Here is a 20,753-nt window from a genome sequence, read left to right as displayed (position 1 = left end):
AAGAAAGAAAGAAAGAAAGAAAGAAAGAAAGAAAGAAAGAAAGAAAGAAAGAAAAGAAAAGAAAGCGAACAAACACATGATTAGGAAAGAGAGCAAAGTGTAAATATCACCAAGCTGGTAAAGGAGGGGCGAACACTGTGCCAGAAACCAAACTCAGCCCGTCGGTATTCATTATTTAACTATTTCTTTTTTTTCCCCTAACATTTATTCATTTTTGAGAGATAGAGACAGAGCGTGAGCAGGGGAGGGGCAGAGAGAGAGGGAGACACAGAATCCAGGCTCCAGGCTCTGAGCTGTCAGCACAGGGCCTGACGCAGGGCTCGAACCCACGAACCGCGAGATCATGACCTGAGCTGAAGTCAGACGCTTAGCCGTCTGAGCCACCCAGGTGCCCCATTATTTAACTATTTCTTATGAGAATGTTAAATATACATAAAAACGCACAGGAAAATGTCACCCGATTTCAACAGTTGTGAAACAACTGTGACCAAGCCTGTCACGTCCCAGTCCCCGCCCCGATATCAACACACTTACTTCTGAATGACGATCTTTTTCTCCTGGTCACAACCCACTGAAATGAGTGCCGTCTGCGGAGGAGAGAGGCAGGGATGCTGACCGGGGTCGGTGAGGGCCGCTGATGGCCCGGCTGTGGTAAGAACCCACGTGGGGACACTCACACCCAGGAGAGACAGGAAACGGTGTGCCCAGATCCTGACACGGTGACCCAGTCTCCCGGGACTCACCGTAACTGGGCCTGGCCCCGCGGAGCTCAAGCCCTAAGGGCTTGCCAGAGCTATGGGGGTGCAGTTAAGTCCCCCGTCACTAGCTTATATCTTGTTCCAACCAGAGGCCAGTTGATAAATGTGGGACAATACTTGGCATACAGAAGACAAACATGGATTTACCACGGGACAGGACGCAATATTCCTATCAATTTTACGAAAATCGTGGTAAAGGGGCGCCTGGGTGGCTCAGCTGGTTAAGCGTCTAACTCCTTTCCGGTTCAGGTCATAATCTCATGGTTCGTGAGATCGAGCCCCACATCTGTGCTGACAGCACAGAGCCTTGCTGTCTTGGGATTCTCTCTCTCCCTCTCTCTCTCTCTCTCTCTCTCTCTGCCCCTCCCCTGCTCTCTCTATTTCTCTTTCTCTCCAAATAAGTAAATAAACTTTAAATAAATAAGTAAATCAATCAATAAATAAACTTTAAAAATGTGGTAAAATACACATAACGGGAAATGTACCATGTTAACGATTTTAAGCGCAAAGCTCTAGGCCGTCAGGCGCACTCACACGGCTGTACACCCACCCCCACCAACTGTTTCCAGAACCTTCTCATCTCCCCAAACTGAGACTGTCCCCATGAGTCCTGACACCCCACCCCCTGCCCCACCCCTGGTGCCCACCATCTGTCTCTGTGGACGGGACTGCTCTGGGGACCTCAGAGAAGAGGAATCAGACAGTATTTGTACTTCTGGGATTGACTTCTTTCACTGAGCGTAACATCTTCAAGATCCATCCATGTTGTGGTGGGTGTCGGAACGGACCGCACTGTGTTTATTGGTTCATCCATCAGTGGACATTTGGGTAGCTAACACCTTTTGACTATTACAAATAAGGCCACTGTGAATATATGTGTACAGGTTTCCGTGTGCGGTTTTCCGTTCTCTTGGGAGCACCGAGGAGTGCTGTCACCAGAGTTGGCCAGAGGTGTTCTGGGGATGACCAAGGAACGAGACGAGACACCTGCTCCTAGGATGGTGAGTCTTGAGGGGCAGCCCTGGGGGATGCTGTTGCGGGGCGGCGGGGGGCAGGGAGTGACCCTCGCAACCGGGACCAGATCACCTCCATTTTCAAATCCTGAACATAGGCTCGGCCAGCCCCTCAGGGGAAATCCAGGGGAGACCCACCACCATTATTCTTAACGCTAACAACAAAGAATATGGGACAGGGAAAATTTGGGACGTACCAGTGGCTTGAGGTCCACACAGGAAATTTCCTTGTTGGCTACGTCCAGAGTGATGGTAGATACTGTGGGTTTCTTTATGCTGCGAGGCAATGGGAGTGCGTATTATCGCATATCAGTGTCACAAATAGTATCAGGGTTAAAAACAATCACCAACCCACCGATTTACTTATCCATCCATCCATCCATTCATCATCCATCCAGGCCTCCGCTTGTCCATCCATTCATCCATTTGTTCCAGAATACTGACGGAGAACCTCTGCTCACACGTGGTGGCCCCACCCTCCCTTGAGTTTCTACCTCTTCTTGAGTCAGTTTTATTCATTGACGTATAACAACTTCTTGAAAACCACATCTGACATCCATTATTATTACCTAGCTACGTATCACAGCATTATTATCACCTAGCTGCGTATAATGTTTTCTTGTTCTGTTTTTCACTGAAGTATAATTGCAATACAATATCATATTGGGGCTCCTGCGTGGCTCAGTCTGTTGCACGTCTGACTTCGGCTCAGGTCACGATCTCGCGGTTCACGAGTTCGAGCCCCGCGTCCAGCTCTGTTTTGACAGGTCAGAGCCCGGAGCCTGCTTCGGATTCTGTGTCTCCCTCTCCTCTCTCTGCCCCTCCCCCACTCATCTCTGTCTCTGTCTCTGTCTCTGTCTCTCTCTCTTTCAAAAAATAAAAGCATTTAAAATTTTTTCTTTAAAGAAATGCAATATCATCTTAGTTCCAGGCATACAACATAGTTATTTAATGTCTGCATACATTGCAAAAGGATCGCCATTAATAGGCTAGTTACCGTCTGTCACCATACAAAGTTAATACAACATTACTGACCGTGTTACCCAGGCACTTCAATACATCCCCATGACTTCTTTATGTTATAACTGGGGGCGTATTTCATTGTATACATACACCGCGTCTTCTTCATCCATTCCCCTCTAGATGGATTGCTTAGATCAGATGGCTTCCATAATTTGGCTTTTGTAAATGATGCTGCGACAAAGGGGCGCGTGTATTGTTTCAAAGTAGCGTTTCGGTCTTCTTCAAATAGTCAGACCTGGAATTGGGTTGTGTGGTGGGTCTCCGTTTCATTTTCTGAAGAGCCCCCGTCCTGTTCTCCAGAGCGGCTGCACCAGTTTGCATTCCCACCGACAGTCCAGGGCGCCCCTTTCTCCGCATCCTCGCCAACCCTCGTTTCTTGTGTTGTTGATTGTAGCCATCGTGACGGGTGTGAGGTGGTGTCTCGATGTGCTTTTGATCTGCGTTTCCCTGATGCTGAGTGACGTGGGGGCATCTTTTCACGTGTCTGTTGGCCATGTGGATGTCTTCTCTGGAAAAGCGTCTCTTCAGATCTTCTGCCCATTTTTTCATCGGGTTGTCGTTGTTCTTGAGTTGCGCGTGTTCCTGACGTGTTTTGGACATCGGCGTCTTCTCCCAGTCCGTGGGCCGCCTTTTCATTTTGTGGGTGGCTTCCTTCACTGTGTGGGAGCTTTTGAGTTGGGTGAAGCCCCTCCCCTTATTCTTTCATAAGTCTCCACACTGGTCATTTTCTGTTCTACTGTTTATTTCAATTCTCTCCTCCTTCGTCAGGATTGCGGGGTCGCCTTGTGTACCGGGCTTCTGAAGAACCAGCTTTATGTGTCACTTTGACTTTATCCTGTCTTTTTGCCCTCCGTTTAATACATTTCAGATTGTATCATCGTTAACTCCCTTCTTTTTGTGGTTCCCCTGGTTCTTTAAGTTCAATGTTTACTTCATGCGTCTTCAATCCATTCTTCCCCCTCATAATAAAAGTGCTCAGGGTACAGATTTTCCTCTGAGTATGTTTCAGCCGTGTTGCATGGATTCTAGGATTCAAGGGTTATTTATAAAAGCGTCTGTTACTTTCCAAGAAAGGGGGCTTTTTGTCATTGGTTTTGTTTTTCTGGCCATTCAGTTCTAGTTTTGTTGGATTATGGTCTGAGCATGTGGTCTGAAAATCCCTACTGGGAGATCTGGTTGATTTTTTTAATTGCCAAGTACATAAAAAATTGAGTTAAATATTTTTTTAATGTTTATTTGTTTTTGACAGAGAGAGAGAGAGAGAGACAGAGTGTGAACGGGGGAGGGGCAAAGAGAGAGAAGGAGACACAGAACCCGAAGCAGGCTCCAGGCTCCGAGCTGTCAGCACAGAGCCCGACACGGGGCTCGAACTCATGAACCACGAGATTGTGACTGGAGCCAAAGTGGGACGCTCAACCGACTGAGCCCCCCAGGCGCCCCTAGAACACTTTAGTTCCGATGTCTTAGCAAATTCCAATTATGTGATACAGTGATACAAAATTCCACATGTAGAATGAAGACTTGTTGAAATACATATTCTAGGGACCCCCTGTGCGTGGGGTCACGCAGGACGTGTCCTTCTGTGTCTGGCTTCTGTCACCACACACAGCGTCCTCAGGGTCCATCCACGTGGTGGCAGGCGGCAGGACGTCCCTCCTTCCTGAGGCTGGGTGATATCCCAGCGTGTGGATGGACCGCACTGTGTCCACCCACTGGGCCGTCTGCGGATACGGGGCTGTTTCCACGTTTTGGTGATTGTGAATCAGGCTGCTGTAAACACGGGTGTGCACGTATCTGTTCCAGTCCTGCTTCCCATTCTTCCGGGTGTAGACCCAGAAGCGGGGTTGCCAGGTCGTATGGTAATTCTATGTTCAATGTTTTGAGGAACCACCATTTAGAAAGTGTTGCCAACTATTCTGGCCTTACTGTCCTTGGAGGGAGGGAGTCTGGATCTCGGCCCCGCGTTCCCAGATCTGTCAAGGGAACCCCATACCCAGGGGCCGCCCACTCCCACCTAGGCGACTGCGTACCTGGAGGTGAAGTTGGGGTTGGCCCTGCCCCAGTGGTGCTGCTGCCTCAGGGAGATGTTCTGTGGAACCGAGAAAAAACACAACGGTGGGGCAGCCCGGGGTGGCTGAGGATCCGGGCTCGGGGGGGGACACTGAGGTAGGACGGGGCTTTGGGAGGAGGAGCCTGGAAAGCATCCAGCTGCCTCTTGATTCTAATTGTACCACCCGTGAGAGGCTTCTAGAAGTTCATAGAAATGACCGACCCCAAGCTCCTTCGTTTCCTGGCTGCCTTTGTCTGAGGGACCCGGAGTGAGGGGTGACTTTGTTTCCCCTCTTCTTTAGGAGGTGACGGGGACCGGTCCAAAAATCCCCCTGTGGCTGACTGATGCCTTGTCAGGTTCCCGTTTTGTGGAAACCGCCCAACCCTACCCTAGGCTTCCGGGGTCAAGTGCGAACTCCACGGTGTGACCGTGAGGCCTGGCTCGGCCCCGTGGAGCACCCTGGCCTCCCGTTTGGCCAAGACCCTCCTGCCCACCCGCCCCCCGTTTCACCTCCATCCTCGTGCCTCAGTTTACCCAGCTACCCAGATTTCCCTGGGGCTATGTTAGGCTCTCTGTCACGTCCTCCTGCTTGTCCCCTGTGCTTCCTGCCTGTAGGGAGCAGGGGAGGGGCGGGGAGCAGCAGGGCTGTGTCCTCTCCAGATGCTTTAGCGCCTTATCCAGCCGCGGGTGGGCGGGCAGGCGGGCGAGGAAGGAAGTTCAGGCCGAGGAAGCCTTCAGGCGGCCGGACCTGGCTGGGCCCAGTCAAGGCTGTGCCCTTCCCTGCACTGACCTGGGCCTGGGGCAGGGGCGCTGCTCACCAGTCTGTGCTTGGTGTTTCCGTCGTAGGTATAGCCGTCCTCGTAGATGGCCACCTGCAGCCCCAGGGAGTGGGGGTTGCTCACCATTGCCTGGTGGGGGGTGGGGGGTGGGGAAGGAGACGCACACCATTTACTGGGGCCGGGGGACACAAAAGGGCGCCACTGGGGTCTCACCCACAGGGGACCCCTGTGCCCCTTCACACTAAAAACCGAGCTTGCTCTGCAAAGGCAGCCGCCCCTCCGATCCCCATGCCCCCGCCCCACCTCGTCTACCCCCCAGTGTGGCCTCTGAGCCCCGGCACTGCAGACGGCTTGGAGCTGCGGGACCCAGACCCGTCCCTGCTGGTGGGTCTGCACCCACCCCCCCAGAGGGCCCCCCAAGGAGGCCCGTCCTGCGCAGGAGGCCGAGGGGAGAGCCCGAGATAAGAGCTGGAGCCAGCCTAGCCTCCCCTGGCTGGACTTCCCCCCATGGCTCTACATTAATCCGCCCCCCCCCCCCCCCCCCCCCCCGCCCGAGAGTCTGGGCTTGGCCACTTGGGTTTCAGGTCTGGGGACCCCCCACTGTCTCTTGAGCACCTCCCGCCCTGTGAGGGGAGGCGGGAGGCAGGACTGCTGGCCGGAAGCACAGAAGCAGGTCCGGCTGGGCTGAGGAAGAGGAGTGGGAAGCATAGAACAGCCCAGAAGCAGGATGGAGAAGGAGGCACGGAGGCCCCGGGGAAGGAGGCCAGCCGGGCGGAGGCCGTTTCTCCACAGCGTCACGGGTGAGGGCTCTCCCCGGCGGTGCCAGGGGACTCGCAGGGCCTGCGACGCTGGGGGGCCCCCAAGTACCAGAGGCACCGGATGGCGTCAGGAGGAGGTGGCCTTACCAGTGGGACCGGTGACCTGCCTGGCCGCGGAATCATGAGCGCTGTGAGCTGCAGTTTGCTGTTCATGTCGATGCTGTACATCCTGTTGTCAAACTCTCCTTGCAGAAGCTCTACCTGGGCAGAAACGCCGCGCAAATCAATCCGTCGCGTCAGATTCGCGGGGGCGGGCAGGCAGCGGTCTCCCCTGGGGATGGAACCTTCTAGTCTTTCGTGCACGTCACTGTCTTCCCTGCCGGATCCTGCAGCCGCCCCCCCCCCCCCCCCGTAGAGCCTCGCGGCCCACCCCATTGCAGACGAGCCTCCTCTTTCTAGAAGTCTCCCCACCCCCCCCCACCACGCCTGATTTTTGCCATAGTTGCTTCTTTGCCAAGTGTGCATCCCTAGGTGATGTAACTTGGTCCGGCCCGTTTTCAAACATTGTTCTAAGCCCCTTGCAATCCACAGGCTCCCCCCTCACCCCGCCCTCTTCGTGTCTCTTCATCGCTGAAGCCCCCCGGCTGCTGGACCCGTAGATTCTCACAGTCTGGATTTTCCTGGTGCAGGTGGGCGTTCGAGGATGGGTCTGTCGGGTTTGGGTTATTACACTTTGGCTTATTATCTAATACTGTGTGATTTATCTTTGCTGCCCAGCTTTCATCCGGGGGATTTTTGTGTTTTGCTTTTTTTTTTTTTTTTAACATTTATTTATTTTGGGGAGACAGAGAGAGACAGAGCGTGAACAGGGGAAGGGCAGAGAGAGAGGGAGACACAGAATCGGAAACGGGCTCCAGGCTCCGAGATGTCGACACAGAGCCTGACGCGGGTCTCGAACCCACGAACTGTGAGATCGTGACCTGAGCCGAAGTCGGACGCTTAACCGACGGAGCCCCCCAGGCGCCCCTGCGTTTTTGTTTTTGTTTTTAAAGTAGGCTGTAGCCCAACGTGGGGCTCAAACTCACGCCCTGGAGATCAAAAATCACAATGCTTTTCCGACTGAGTCAGCCAGGCGCCCCGTCACCCGTGGGTTTTTGTTACACTGTGTAGTTGCTGGTTTGGGTGGGGCTTTTGGTGGGGGTGGGATTTGGGAAAACCACTTGCTAAAGGCACAGCCTTTTTCCCCAGAAGAGTTCAAGGGCCCACCAGAAAATCCCCATGGCTGGGGACTGATGGTTTATTGTGGCAAGTAGAGGAAAGAAGAAAAAAAATCACTCCCATCTCCTAGCACCATCATTTCATAAGAGGATATTTTCATAGATCGATATACTCAGTAGTTGTTTCCCATATCACTAAATGCCGTGGATCCAAAGGCCATTTGGAAATGGACACCCTAGGGGCGCCTGGGTGGCTCGGTCGGTTAAGCGGCTGACTTCGGCTCCGGTCATGATCTCACGGTTCATGGGTTCAAGTCCTGCATCGGGCTCTCTGCTCTCAGCACGGAGCCTGCTTCAGATTCTGTGTCTCCCTCTCTCTCTGCCCCTGCCCCATGCTCTTTCTCTCTCTCTCTCTCTCAAAAATAAGCGTTAAAAAAAAAAAAAAAAGAAAGGGTGCCTAGAACATTGATCTAAACAGTTACGATCACATACTTTGCAAATGTCAACTTGCAGTTGGGGATCCATGAGAATCTCCTGAACGTTCATAGGGCACCTCTGGAAATCAAAAGCTGGAAACATTGGATCGGGGAGCGGGGTCAGTATTTCCACTTGCCCCACATCAGTGAACATCACGGCTGCCTCTTGGGACCAGATGTTTTGGCCTGAAAACTAAGAGAAAAGCAACTTGAGAGATCAGGCCATTCTAAGTCTTTTTTGAGGATGTAAATTTTATCTCACGATTCAGGTTTACATTTAGAAGGAAGACCAGATAAAGTCATCAGTACGCTTCATTCATTCCTTGGTGATTAATGATGGAAACTCCGTATTTCCTCAGCAGAGAGGATACACAGGAAATAATTCTAGACTTATCCACAGGTCCCGGACCGCTCTGGAAAGTCGGACGAAAGCTAATGACCCTCCCCCAGAAAATGCTGTGGTTGTCAAGAATGTGTCAGTGTGACGGGGTCCTGGGTGGCTCAGTCGGTTAAGTGTCCGACTCTTGGTTTTGACTCAGGTCATAATCTCACAGTTTGTGAGTTCGAGCCCCGTATCAGGCTCTGTGCTGACAGCGTGTAGCCTGCTTGGGATTCTCTCTCTCTCTCTCTCTCTCTCTCTCTCTCTCTCTCTTTCTCTCTCCCTCCCTCCCTCCCTCTCCCTCTCTTTCCCTCTCTGTCTGCTCCTCCTACGTTCACTTTCTCTCTCAAAAATAAGTTAACTTTAACAGTCCTCACGTTTCTTTTCTGGCTTAGCTGCTAATGAGTTAACGGGCCCTTAAGAAAGAGAGAAATCTGAACTTCAGTTTTTCCTCTCGTGTAAAAGTTGGACGATATTATCTCCTTCCTGGGGTTTTGTGAGAGTGAAATAAAATTAGGCATGACGTAAAAGGGGATGTGAAATAACTGTGGCATCACCGCTTCTGGTCTCTCTGTGACTCAGTTTTTCCGTCTGTCCAATGGGGACAATACAAGGTTCTTCGACTTCTTTTTTTTTTTTTACGATTATTTGTTTATTTCTTTTTTAGTTATCTCTACCCTCAGCGTGGGGCTCGAACTCACAGCCCAAGATCAAGAGTCACATGGTCCGCCGACCAAGCCCCCCAGGTGCCCCCGAGGTTCTACTTCTAAGACGATGGTCGGGATTAAATGGGGTTAACAGAGGGAAACCGCTCAGACCAGCACCTAGTATATCCTGAACGCCCAGTAAGTTTTAGCTGCTGTGGCCGTAAATCCCATATTAATTAAAATCATTAAGCGATTGCCGTTGTTATTAAACTACCACTACTATTTTCATAACTAGAATGATTTCCCGCCTTCAGGAAAAGGATCGGCGGCTTGAGAACGAGACCGTAATTCCTCACCGACACGGCGATAAGCAACACTTTGATTGTACCTACTTTGATTAGAGAACTTGGCAGGATTCCGAGGCTGCCATAATACAAACTGTTCTCCCGAGTTAAGACTGCCAGTTCATTCTGATCTAGGAGAAAAGAAACAAGATAGAACAAAATGGAAATGAGGGCTGTTTCCGTGGACAAAACTGGAACAAATCTAACAAGCTGTTAAAAAACAATTCCGCCCCATTCCATCATATAGACCAGGGGTCAGCAAACTTCTTTTGTAAAAAGCCAGATGGCAGGGGCGCCTGGGTGGCTTGGTTGGTTGAGCGTCCGACTTCGGCTCAGGTCATGATCTCGCAGTCCGTGAGTTCGAGCCCCGCGTCGGGCTGTGTGCTGACAGCTCAGAGCCTGAAGCCTGCTTCGGATTCTGTGTCTCCCTCTCTCTCTGCCCCTGCCCCACTCATGCTCTGTCTCTCTCTGTCTCAAAAATAAATAAACGTTAAAAAAAATTTTTTTTTTTTAAAAAAAGGCCAGATGGCAAATGTTTTCTGCTTTGCTGGTCAGGTGCTTTGTTACAAGTGTTCAGCTCTCTGACAGCAGCTACAGACCAGTTAGTTGTAAATGAACGGATGTGATTGCGTTCTAAGAAAACTGTATTTTTTTTTTGAAGTTTGTTGATCTTGAGAGAGAGAGAGAGAGAGAGAGAGAGAGAGAATGAGCAGGAGGGTAGGCGAGAGGGAGGGAGACAGAGAATCCCAAGAAGGCTCAGCCATCAGCGCCAAGCCTGATGGGGGGCTCGAACTCACGAACCGTTGAGATCATGACCTGAGCAGAAACCCAGAGTCGGATGCTAAACAAAAATTGTTTTCTTCCGTGTGTATGCATGTGCCCAGATGAACTAGAACTGAACTAACCGGTCCTCCACGGGTGGGCCTGGAGGTTGTTTCTGGTCTTTCGCAGACACAGAGCTCCAAGGAACACAGGAGAGCACTAAAAGGTTTTCTGAAAGGGTCAACATGACCGGATGTGTATTTTTATTCTTAAAAAAAAAAAAAAAAAGACAAACAAGGAAGCTTTCAGAAAAAGTGAGCCTTAAGCTGAACCTTGGGGAAAGCCTCTGATATAGAAAAGTGGAGGTGTGTTTGAGGAGCGAGGAGTGAATTAATGTACTGAGGGTTTCTCGACCTTGGCGCTAGTGAGGTTAGGGACCAGATCCTTCTTTGCGGTAGTTTGGGGGTGAGGGGGGTGCATCCTGGCACTATAGGATGTTAAGCAGCATCCCTGGCCTCTACCCAGTAGATACTAGGAGCACGCCCCCCGATGAGACAACCACGGATGTCCCCAGACACCGCCGAGTGTCCCCAGGTTGACGAAATGGGGACTTGGCTGTATAACAGGTAGAAGGTTTCAGGTATGCAGGAATTAATTGTATTTGTAACGTTAAGAAGAAAAATTCCTCTAAGGGACCATGCACCTCTAAGGGGTCTAAGGGACCCCATGCACAGAGGGAAATAGTGACTTAAAACTCAAGCGACGGCCCCCTTCGCCCGGTTTACTCCACTATTTGCCTTTCCAACCCACGAACCGTGTGAAGAGAATTACTCGGGCGAATGTCATCTTTTAAGACAGCACCAGGACAATGATTTGGTTGCAAAGAAATCCTGGGGATGCCAGCTGGTGGGGGTTGAAACGTGTCCCCTCCAAAAAAGACAGATTGGGGTCCTAACCCCCAGGACCTCAGCAGGGGACTGTATTTGGGGATCAGGTCTTTCCAGACGTGATCAAGTCCCAGTGAGGTCATCAGGGTGGGTCCTAATCCAATATGACTGGCATCCTTATAAAAAGGGGAAACATGGGGCGCCTGGGAGGCTCAGTCGGTTGAGTGTCCGACTGTGGTTCAGGTCTCAGTTTGTGGGTTCGAGACCCGCGTTGGGCTCTGTGCTGACAGCTCAGATTCTGTGTCTCTGCTTCCGATTCTGTGTCTCCCTCTTTCTCTGCCTTGCTCCACCCCCCCCTTAAGAAAACATTAAATTTTGGGGCGCCTGGGTGGCTCAGTCGGTTAAGCGTCCGACTTCAGCCAGGTCACGATCTCGCGGTCCGTGAGTTCGAGCCCCGCGTCAGGCTCTGGGCTGATGGCTCGGAGCCTGGAGCCTGTTTTCGATTCTGTGTCTCCCTCTCTCTCTGACCCTCCCCCGTTCATGCTCTGTCTCTCTCTGTCCCAAAAATAAATAAAACGTTAAAAAAAATTAAAAAAAAAAAAAGAAAACATTAAATTTTTTTTAAAGGGGAAATATGGACATGGAGACATGCCCAGTAGGGGGCACAGTGTGCAGACATAGGGGACAAGGACCGTCTACAACCCAGAGAGACAGGCCTGGGGCACATCCTGTCCTAGAGCCTCTGCGGGGAGCACGGGCCAGCCCACATGTTGATGTCGGACTTCTGGCCTCTAGAACCTTCCCCCCACCCTCCTTCCCCGGTTTGTAGGCATTTGTGGTAGCGGCCTTAGGAAGCGAGCACCCGATGAACGGTCCATCGTGGTGAAAAGGCACAATAGTTTATGGCGGGAGCTGCTCTCGAACGTGCGATGATCACACTGTGGTTTGGTTTGGGCCGGACCGGATCTAGCGGGGTCGGCGGCGAACAAGCCCAGTGTAGGGCACCTTCTAGAAAGCTACCCGTAGGCTGGCCACGCACTGGCAGCAATGTTGTGGATGGTGACGTTGGTTTCCGAAACGGAAGAATACGAGATGCGGGGTTCTTCGTCCACGGGGACAGGGTAAACGAGCTGACCTATGAGACGACAGGGCAGGATCATGAGGAAAGGGACCCCCGCCGCCCGCCCACCCCAGCCCTTGGTTAGCGACTCAAGTGGTAACCGAATGGAGGCAGACACGGCCCGGGGCCGCACTGCCGTGGAGCGTTGCACAGAATGCGCTTAGGTGTGAGCAAAGCAAGCCCGGGTGGGACAGGAACGCCGGGCGCCGGCTGCAGGGTTCCGGAGACCTGGGTTTCTCACTGCAGGAGGCGTGAATGCCCCGGAATGCCTTTTACTATATGGGTAACATGGAATCAGAGCCTCCTTTCTGGAATGAGCGCCCCGAATGGACCAGTCAGCCCTGAGCCCTTTCCTTGCGTGGGGTGGGGCTGGGGGTGGGGGGGGACAACGGTGTTCAGGCGGCCTGACTGGTGCTGTGAAGCGGGCTGCGATTGTAGGTGCCCCTGCAGCCACATTGGTGCCCAGGGGGCCCTGACAGTCCGCCTTCCCGGGGTGGGGCTGCCTTCTGCTCCCTGTCTCATGCTGGCTGGCGGGCTGGGGCTCATGTAGCAGGCCAGCCGGAGGTGTGGTGACTTTTCCCGGCCAGGGGAAGCCCTGAGCCACGTCCCAGAGTCGTGAACCCGTGGTTCCTGGGTTGTCCTAGGTGACTGGGGTGAGGGGTGACTTTCAGAACCTGCCCGCATGGCCCTAAAGACTAGAGGAGGCAGGAAATGGGGTGTGGTGGGGTGCTGGACACAGTGAGGGCTCACAGTGGGAATGGGTTGGTCCAAGTCTGCTCAAGCCAAGGGAGAGAAAAACCCGCTGTGCTTTCCCCACCCGAGGGGACACCGTGGGGACACCGAGGGAGGCCCCAAGCCTGGGCCTCGCTCACCTGCGTTTCCAGAAACCAACAGGCTCTTCTCAAACCAGAAGATCAGAATGCCTTTCTGGCCCGGGGTGATGAGGATGTCAAGGGTCCCGTTGTAGTCAAAGGGCAGCCCCAAACTGCGGTTCAGGGGGTGTTCTGAGTAGCTGAACATAGCCTGAGAGAAAGAGATCGCTGAATCCCGTGGGGTGACAGGAGTCACGGGGTCGAGGGCGTCCGCGAGCTTGGTCACTGGGGCTTCCTTCAAACCTTATTATCGGGGCCAGTGGTTCTCATTGGGGCGGCCCTGCCCCCAGGGGACACTGGGCGATGTCTGGGACGTGTGGGGCAGTCGGGACTGGGGGAGCTCCTGGCGTGGGGTGGACGAGGCGGGGGTGCTGTTCCACACCCAGGGCGCCTGGGATGGCCCCAAACAACTATTCCTGCCACAGGGCACGCACGGCCGAGGCGGAGGAGCCCTGCCCTCTCCCTCTGGGCTGCCAGAGACACCGCGCTCAGGGCAGGATGGATGGCACGCGGCCCCCAGTGCCCCCACCTCGAGGACACAGGGGCCGGGCCCGTCTCCCTGACCCACTGGGCCCGTGAGCGCGCATCGGGCCCGACCCAGGCCCCCTGTGTAATACGCCGGCTGGCTCCGGTCCCCTGTCCCCGGGCTGGGCTGCCGGATGGCAGAGGAGCCAACTAAGGCAACACAGCAAACACGAAGGAGGTCAGACTTGAATCGCTGACGGGGGAGGCCAGAGACAGCGCGGAGCTCCCGGCCACCCCTCCCCCATGTTGAGGGCCGTGGGGTCAGGCGAGGGGCTCCCCTCACTGCAGAGGGAGCCCCAAACCAAAGGCTCCTAAAGTTTCAGGCACTCAGGGGCCAGGGGGAAGGGAAGCCAGGAGCGGAAAAGCACTGAGCACTGAGTACTGAGTGCTGAGTACCAAGCAGAGAGATGTGCCCTGCTGGTTTCTTCCTTCTCCTTAAGGAGGCTGTGGTCAAGGCACCTCAACAGACTTCAGCTGGACTACAGACAGAGACCTAGGGTCAAGGGCCCAGTGGCTAGGAATGCAAATGTGCAGCGAGCAAACCCCCCAGTGTAGACGTCTGCCAGCCAAGGCCTTTGGGATTGTGGGTAGGCAGGCCTGAGAAATCGTGCGCCGGTGGTAACCACGTGGACACCACCGCACTCACTCCAGAGCGATGCACGGCCCAGGGAACCTTATGCTAATGAGGGCACTCACGTGGGGACGGGACCACGCACCTGATCAGGGGGTGAGGGGATTTCAGCCACGGAGGTCAGCCCAAATTCTGGAAGCTTCCTCACAGCAGGGCTCCCCTGAACCACAGAGCTGTACATCCCACTTACAGTATCTGAAATGCTTGGGTACTGACTGTACCTAATCCTTTTCTGACTTAATATTTTTTTCTTCAAATGCACTTTCCAGTCTTATTCTAAAGGATATCTGTGATATCTGTTTCATATGCCAAGTTCCTGAATACACATGAAAATAATCTTTAGCCAATAGTTCAACATGAAACATTAAGATGATCTTTTGCGCGGTCAGTGACACATGCCCCACACCTTGTATTGTATCCCTAGTGTTCAGCATAGTGCTTAGCACCTCCTGGACACCACTTAAATACTGCCAAGTGCATGACGGAGTGGACAAATGAATGCGGGCGGAGATGGGTGGTGGGTGTGTGAGTGGGTAGATGGGTAGATGGATGCATAGGTAGGCAAATGGATGGATGAACGGCTGAGTAGGTAGGTGGAGTGGTGGGTGGATGAATGGATGGACAAGTAGGTAAATGGATGGATGGATGGATGGATGGATGGATGGGTAGGTGGATGGATGGATGGGTGAGTAGAGGGATAGTGGGATGGATGGATGGGTGGATGGATGGGTGGATGGATGAAGGGATGGATGGATGGATGGATAAGTAGGCAGGATAGGTGGATGGATGGTTGGATGGATGGGTAGGTGGATGGATGGATGGATGGGTGAGTAGAGGGATAGTGGGATGGATGGATGGGTGGATGGATGAAGGGATGGATGGATGGATGGATGGATAAGTAGGAAGAATAGGTGGATGGATGGTTGGATGGATGGATGAGTAGAGGGATAGTGGGATGGATGGATGGGTGGATGGATGAAGGGATGGATGGATGAGTAGAGGGATAGTGGGATGGATGGATGGGTGGATGGATGGGTAGGTGGATGGATGGATGGATGGGTGAGTAGAGGGATAGTGGGATGGATGGATGGATAAGTAGGCAGGATAGGTGGATGGATGGATGGATGGATGGATGGATGGATAGATGGATAAGTAGGCAGGATAGGTGGATGGATGGATGGATGGATGGATGGATGGATGGATGGTTAGGTAGATGCATACATGGATAGACCGGTAAATGAAAAGCTAGATTGATTTCAGACATGAAAATCCAAGTGTGTGGGTTTTAACGAAAACCTGGCTTAGGGAAAAGGTCACTTAAGTCTTTCTTCCCAGTCCAAAGCTACTCACCTTCCCTTGGTCAATGAGAAGCAGCCCAACCTGTGACAAGGAGTGAAAGTAGAAGACCCCACCCAAAGACCCGACTAGTTCTGCCTGTGAAACAAACAGAAACACACCACATATGAAGAAATCATTAACATGTGTTTGATTTTAACTCCAGATTACCTAATAAGCGAAAATGAAGGAAAGTCTATTTTGTTCTGGTCTATTTCCCCTCTAGGGAAATGTAGCATGTAGGACAGAACCTTGAATGAAGGCAGCCTTGTTTGGGGGTGCTGGGGGAAGTGGTGTGACCCAGATTACCAGATGCTTGCCTAAATCATTCCCTCCTGCCTTGGTTCCTCATGCCTGATTTCTGGTTGGTCAGCAAAGTGTCTGGAAGCCAAGTGGAGGCATGAGGTCACCCAAGGGCCCTAACCTAGGGGCAACGGGACAACGCAGCTGGCTGCCTCCAGACATCTCCGGGTAAGAGAGAGAAAGACTATTATTTTATTTAAGCCTCTTAAGTTATTGATGGGAATTTTCTAATATAGACAGTGCCATAAATTGAATTGTGTCCCCCCCACCAAATTCGTATGCTAAAGTCATAACCCCCCGTCTTAGTCCATTTTGGCTGCTAATGGACATTTTGGCTGCTTAGTGCATTTTGGCCAAAATGCCACGCAGTAGCTTATAAACAACAGAAGTTTATTGCTCACAGTTGTGAAGGCTGCAAATCTGAGGTCAAGGTGCCAGCATGGGTCACGTGAAGGCCCTTCTGGGTTACAGTCTTCTTGCTGTGTCCTCACATGGCAGAAGGAGGCTAGCAAGCTCTCTGTGGTCTCCTCTTTTATAAGGGCACTAATCCCAATCATGGGGACTCCACCCTCATGATCTAAATGCTCCCAAAGGCCCACCTCCTAATACCATCACATAAGGCACTAGAACGGCAGGACATGCATTTTGGGGGGGAGGGACACAAACATTCAAACCAGCAACCCCGATGGGATAGTCCTTGGAGGTGGGGCCTCGGGTAGGTAATTAGGTTCAGATGAGGTCATAAGAGTGGAGCCCTGATGATGGGGTTAGCTTCCTCGTAAGAAGAGACACTAGAGTGTTCTCTCTTCTCTGTGTGAAGGTGGCCATCAGGAAGAGAGCCCTCGCCAAGGGCTGAATCTGCCAGTGTCTCGATCTTGGACTTTGCAGCCTCTGGAACTCTGAGAAATAAATGTCTGTTGCTTGAGTCACCCAGTCTGTGGGGTCTGTTGTGGTGGCCCAAGCTGACCAAAGCAGGCAGTCAATCCATCCCAACTGGCAGGAGTTGCCCATCAGCTCCCCACCAGACACGCCAACTCCTTCCCTGCTGGCGGAACCCCAAGGGGATGAATCACGATTGCTTGGAATCTCAGCCCTTCGGCACAAAAATAACAATAACCACACATGCACGCATGCGCACACACACAGCAGGAAGACTACTGTATTAATAATTGGTGTTTGAGTGAAGGGGACATCGCGGAGAAGAGTAAACATCACCTAGAACTTGACCCTCTCCCCTGGGGAGCGGAAGAGTGCATTTTTGGTTGTACTTAGGATAGTTGTATTGTGTTGGGCAGAATGACGACCTTGTCAGTGTCTTTATTTGGAGATGAAGTACGGAGATGTGTATGGATGCCAAGCTGACCAGGGGTGGACTTGTGTTGGTTCGTTGTATGTGTCAGCTGGATGGAGCTAAGGAATGCCCAGGGAGCCGGTAGAACATTATCTCTGGGTGTGTCTGTGAGGGTGATTCTGGAAGAGATTAGCATTCAATTCAATAGACCCAACAAAGAAGGCCACTCTCACCAGTCTGGGTGGGCATCACCCAATCTGTCGGGGGCCTACATGGAATAAAGAGGAGGAGGAAGGGTGAATTTTTCTCTCTTCTTGAGCTGGGATGTCCATCTTCTCCTGCCCTTGGACACCAGAGCTTTTGGTTCTTGGGCCTTCAGACGCTGGGAATTGCTGTTCCCTGGTTCTCGGGCCTTTGTCTTCAGACTGAACAGCGCAACCAGACTTCCTGGTTCTCCAGCTCACAGATGGCAGGCTGTGGGGGCTTCTCTGCCCGCATAACCATGTGAGCCAATTCCTATTATCAGTCTGTCTGTCTGTCTATCTCTCTATCATCTATCATCTACCTATTATCTATCACTTTATCTATCATCTATTATCTATTATCTATCATCTGTCTATATTATCTGTCATCTATTATCTATCATCTATATATTATCTATCACCCAACTATTATCTATCATCTGTTTATTATCTATTCTCTATCATCATCTATCTATCTGTCTATATCTAGCTATCATCTATGTATCTATCATCTATCTATATCTATCTATGTATCTATCTATCATCTATTACCTATCATCTATGTATCTATCATCTATCACCTATTATCTGTCATCTATCTATATTATCTATCATCCAACTATTATCTATCATCTGTCTATTATCTATCTATCTCTAGCTATCTATTATCTATCTATCTATCTATCTATCTATCATCTACTACCTACCTACCTTTCGGTGTTTCTAGTGATGACAGTTTTCAACGAATCACACATGTTAACCCTGAGTCCTTCTAGGCCTACTTTCGGATGAAAGTATGTAGTCAGTTAGGTTCTAGGCTCCCTTGGGCCTCCTGGGCAGGGCAGAGAAATAGCGTTTGGGACACAGAGTTTGTGAGCAGAGTAGACTCTTTCTTCCTTCCTTTGCACATACTTCCCGAGTGTTTGGGGGGTGAGGCCATTCTCTGCATCAGAACAAAATCCCTCATCCCCTGGGCTATCCCAGCAGCCTGTCCACTCCAGCTGTTGGGATCCCAGCTCTGCCCTGCACTCCTCTGGGCCCTCACCCCTCTATCGGTTTCCTGGGGCTGCCATGTGCTTGATGGCTTAAAACCACGGAAATTGACCGTCACCTTTGTGGAAGCCAGAAGTCTGGTGTTGGCAGAGCCGGCTCCTGCCGAGGGTGAGGAAGAAGCCACGCCACACCTCTCTTCCAGCTCCTGGTGGTGGCCAGTAATCCTCGGCATCCCTTGGCTTGTAGCCGCACCCCTGCAGGGTCTCCCTGCGTCTTCACACGGCCCTCTTCTCTGTGCGGGTCTCCCCGTGTCCTCTCCTTTTCTTACAGGATACCAGTCCCTTTGGATTTAGGACCCACCCTGGCCCAGTGTGACCGCATCTTAACTAACTAAATCTGCAAAGACCCTGCTTCCAAGTAAGGTTACACTCTGAGGTCTCTGGGGTTCTGGATGAACCTAATTTGGGGAGGGTGGGGCATATATTCGACCCAGGACAGTTCTCTCGTCTGTATAATTGGAATGATGATGGTGCCTGATGGTACGGATCTTTGGATGGGCCTGGGGTTAAGGGCCATAATTACCGTGCAGCCTTCACTGTGGCTTCACCACAGCGTCCTATGACCTAACACCTTTTGTATCCTTTCCTAACTCCCTAGCCTCCCTAGCCAGCTCCTTGGACCTTGAATTTCCCCTACCCTCCCAGCCAGCTGGACTCTTTAAAGAGAGAAAAGCCCTTGGCCACCCAGCGACTGCTGATTACCCCCACCATGCAGGAGGTAAATATCTATTTGTTGATTTTGCTGTTCACGTTCCTGCCAAATTGAACATACCTGTCTTTCGTAGGCAAACTTCTGAAATGTGTATCCCCGGGTGTTTGAGAAATACACATTGGTCTGAGATATCTGATCTCCATGCAAATAAGCAAACACGGAATTACTTATATCCTGGAAGAACAGACACATAGAAGTCTCTTTACTTTTTTTCCTAAAGTTTTTAAATGTTTGTTTATTTTGAGAAAGAGAGAGAGAGAGAGCAAGCAGGGGAGGGGCAGAGAGAGGGAGAGAATCCCAAGCAGGCTGAGTGCTGTCAGCACAGAGCCCCACATGGGGCTCAGACTTACAAACCCTGAGGTCATGAACTAAGCCGAAATCGAGTCAGACGCTTAACCGACTGAGCCACCCAGGGGCCCCATAAAACAGTCTCTTTAAAAGCAGAGAAAGGGTGGAGCTTGCAACTGCTAGAGAGTCTAATGCACAGCATAGCCATGGCAGGCAACAATGTGTATTACCAACTTCAGAGTTGTTAAAAGACTAGATCTTAATTGTTCTCACCACACACCAAAAAGGGTAATGGTGGGGTGGGGGTGTTAGTGAATGCTATGATGGCATTTACTGCCACCTATACGTGTATCAAATCAATACACTGTGCACCTTAAATTGACACATTGTTGTATCTCAATTATATCTCCATGGGGGGGGAAAAAAAAGGAGATAGAGGTCAGTGATCACACTGCTGGGTGTTTATCCTAGAGACGAAAACTTCTGTGCGCACAAGAATGAAACCTTCATGGCAGCTTTGTTCGTAATAACCCCCAAAATGGAAACAACCAAGTTCACTCCGTGGAGTATTACTCAGCAACGAAGCGGAGCGGGTTCAATACGAGTTTCCGGAGCATTCTGCCGAGAAAAGCTGGTCCCCAGAGTCGCATGTCGTACGATCCCACGTATAGAACACTCTTGGAATGAGGAGGTTATAGCGAAGGAGAACAGCTTGGTGTTTGTCAGGGGTTGGGGACAGTGGGGCAGGGATGTATGGAGAGCTTTGGGGTGATGGCACAGGGTAGTATCTTGAGGGTAGTGGCAGTTCTGGGACTTCACACGTGTGACTTCAAACATGGCATAGAACCAGACACACGTGTTATTTCCATGTCGCTTTCCCAGTTTTAGTTTTTAGTATTTTTTTTAACGTTTGTTTATTTTTGAGAGAGACGGAGACAGAAGACAGAGCACGAATGGCGGAAGGGCAGGGAGAGAGAGGGAGACACGGAATCTGAAGCACGGCTCCAGGCTCTGAGCTGTCAGCACAGAGCCTGATGTGGGGCTCGAACCCACGAACTGTGAGATCACGACCTGAGCTGAAATCGGATGCTTAACTGACTGAGCCCCCCAGGTGCCCCCTCGGGGGCCCCCCAAGTTTTAGTTTTATACTGTAGTTACATAAGATGGAACCATTGGAAGAACCATTGGTAAAGGGGGCATGGGACTTCTTGTAGGGTCTGTAATTATTTCAAAATATCAAGTTTAAAAAAGGAAGAAACTTATTTAAAAAAAAAGAGAGAGAGAGAGAG

General features: G+C 51.4%; 1 protein-coding gene across 1 annotated transcript in view; it reads right to left on the bottom strand.

Moving 5' to 3' along the window:
• Nucleotides 1–20,753, bottom strand: part of CATSPERD (cation channel sperm associated auxiliary subunit delta) — a 43,457-nt gene that overhangs the window by 10,557 nt on the left and 12,147 nt on the right. The window contains exons 7-17 of the mRNA XM_049639697.1: nucleotides 19,237–19,350; nucleotides 15,592–15,675; nucleotides 13,086–13,236; nucleotides 12,133–12,228; nucleotides 9,493–9,575; nucleotides 8,091–8,267; nucleotides 6,529–6,642; nucleotides 5,663–5,752; nucleotides 4,825–4,883; nucleotides 1,969–2,047; nucleotides 535–587 (exon numbers count right to left, since the gene is read on the bottom strand). Coding sequence (XP_049495654.1) covers nucleotides 535–587; nucleotides 1,969–2,047; nucleotides 4,825–4,883; nucleotides 5,663–5,752; nucleotides 6,529–6,642; nucleotides 8,091–8,267; nucleotides 9,493–9,575; nucleotides 12,133–12,228; nucleotides 13,086–13,236; nucleotides 15,592–15,675; nucleotides 19,237–19,350 — 1,100 coding nt within the window. The remainder of the gene's footprint in view (nucleotides 1–534; nucleotides 588–1,968; nucleotides 2,048–4,824; nucleotides 4,884–5,662; nucleotides 5,753–6,528; nucleotides 6,643–8,090; nucleotides 8,268–9,492; nucleotides 9,576–12,132; nucleotides 12,229–13,085; nucleotides 13,237–15,591; nucleotides 15,676–19,236; nucleotides 19,351–20,753) is intronic.

This window comes from Panthera uncia, chromosome A2 (assembly GCF_023721935.1).
Source record: "Panthera uncia isolate 11264 chromosome A2, Puncia_PCG_1.0, whole genome shotgun sequence".
Classification (NCBI taxonomy): domain Eukaryota; kingdom Metazoa; phylum Chordata; class Mammalia; order Carnivora; family Felidae; genus Panthera; species Panthera uncia.
Note: the sequence above shows the minus strand (reverse complement) of the source record. Positions and strands in the feature narration are given on the sequence as shown.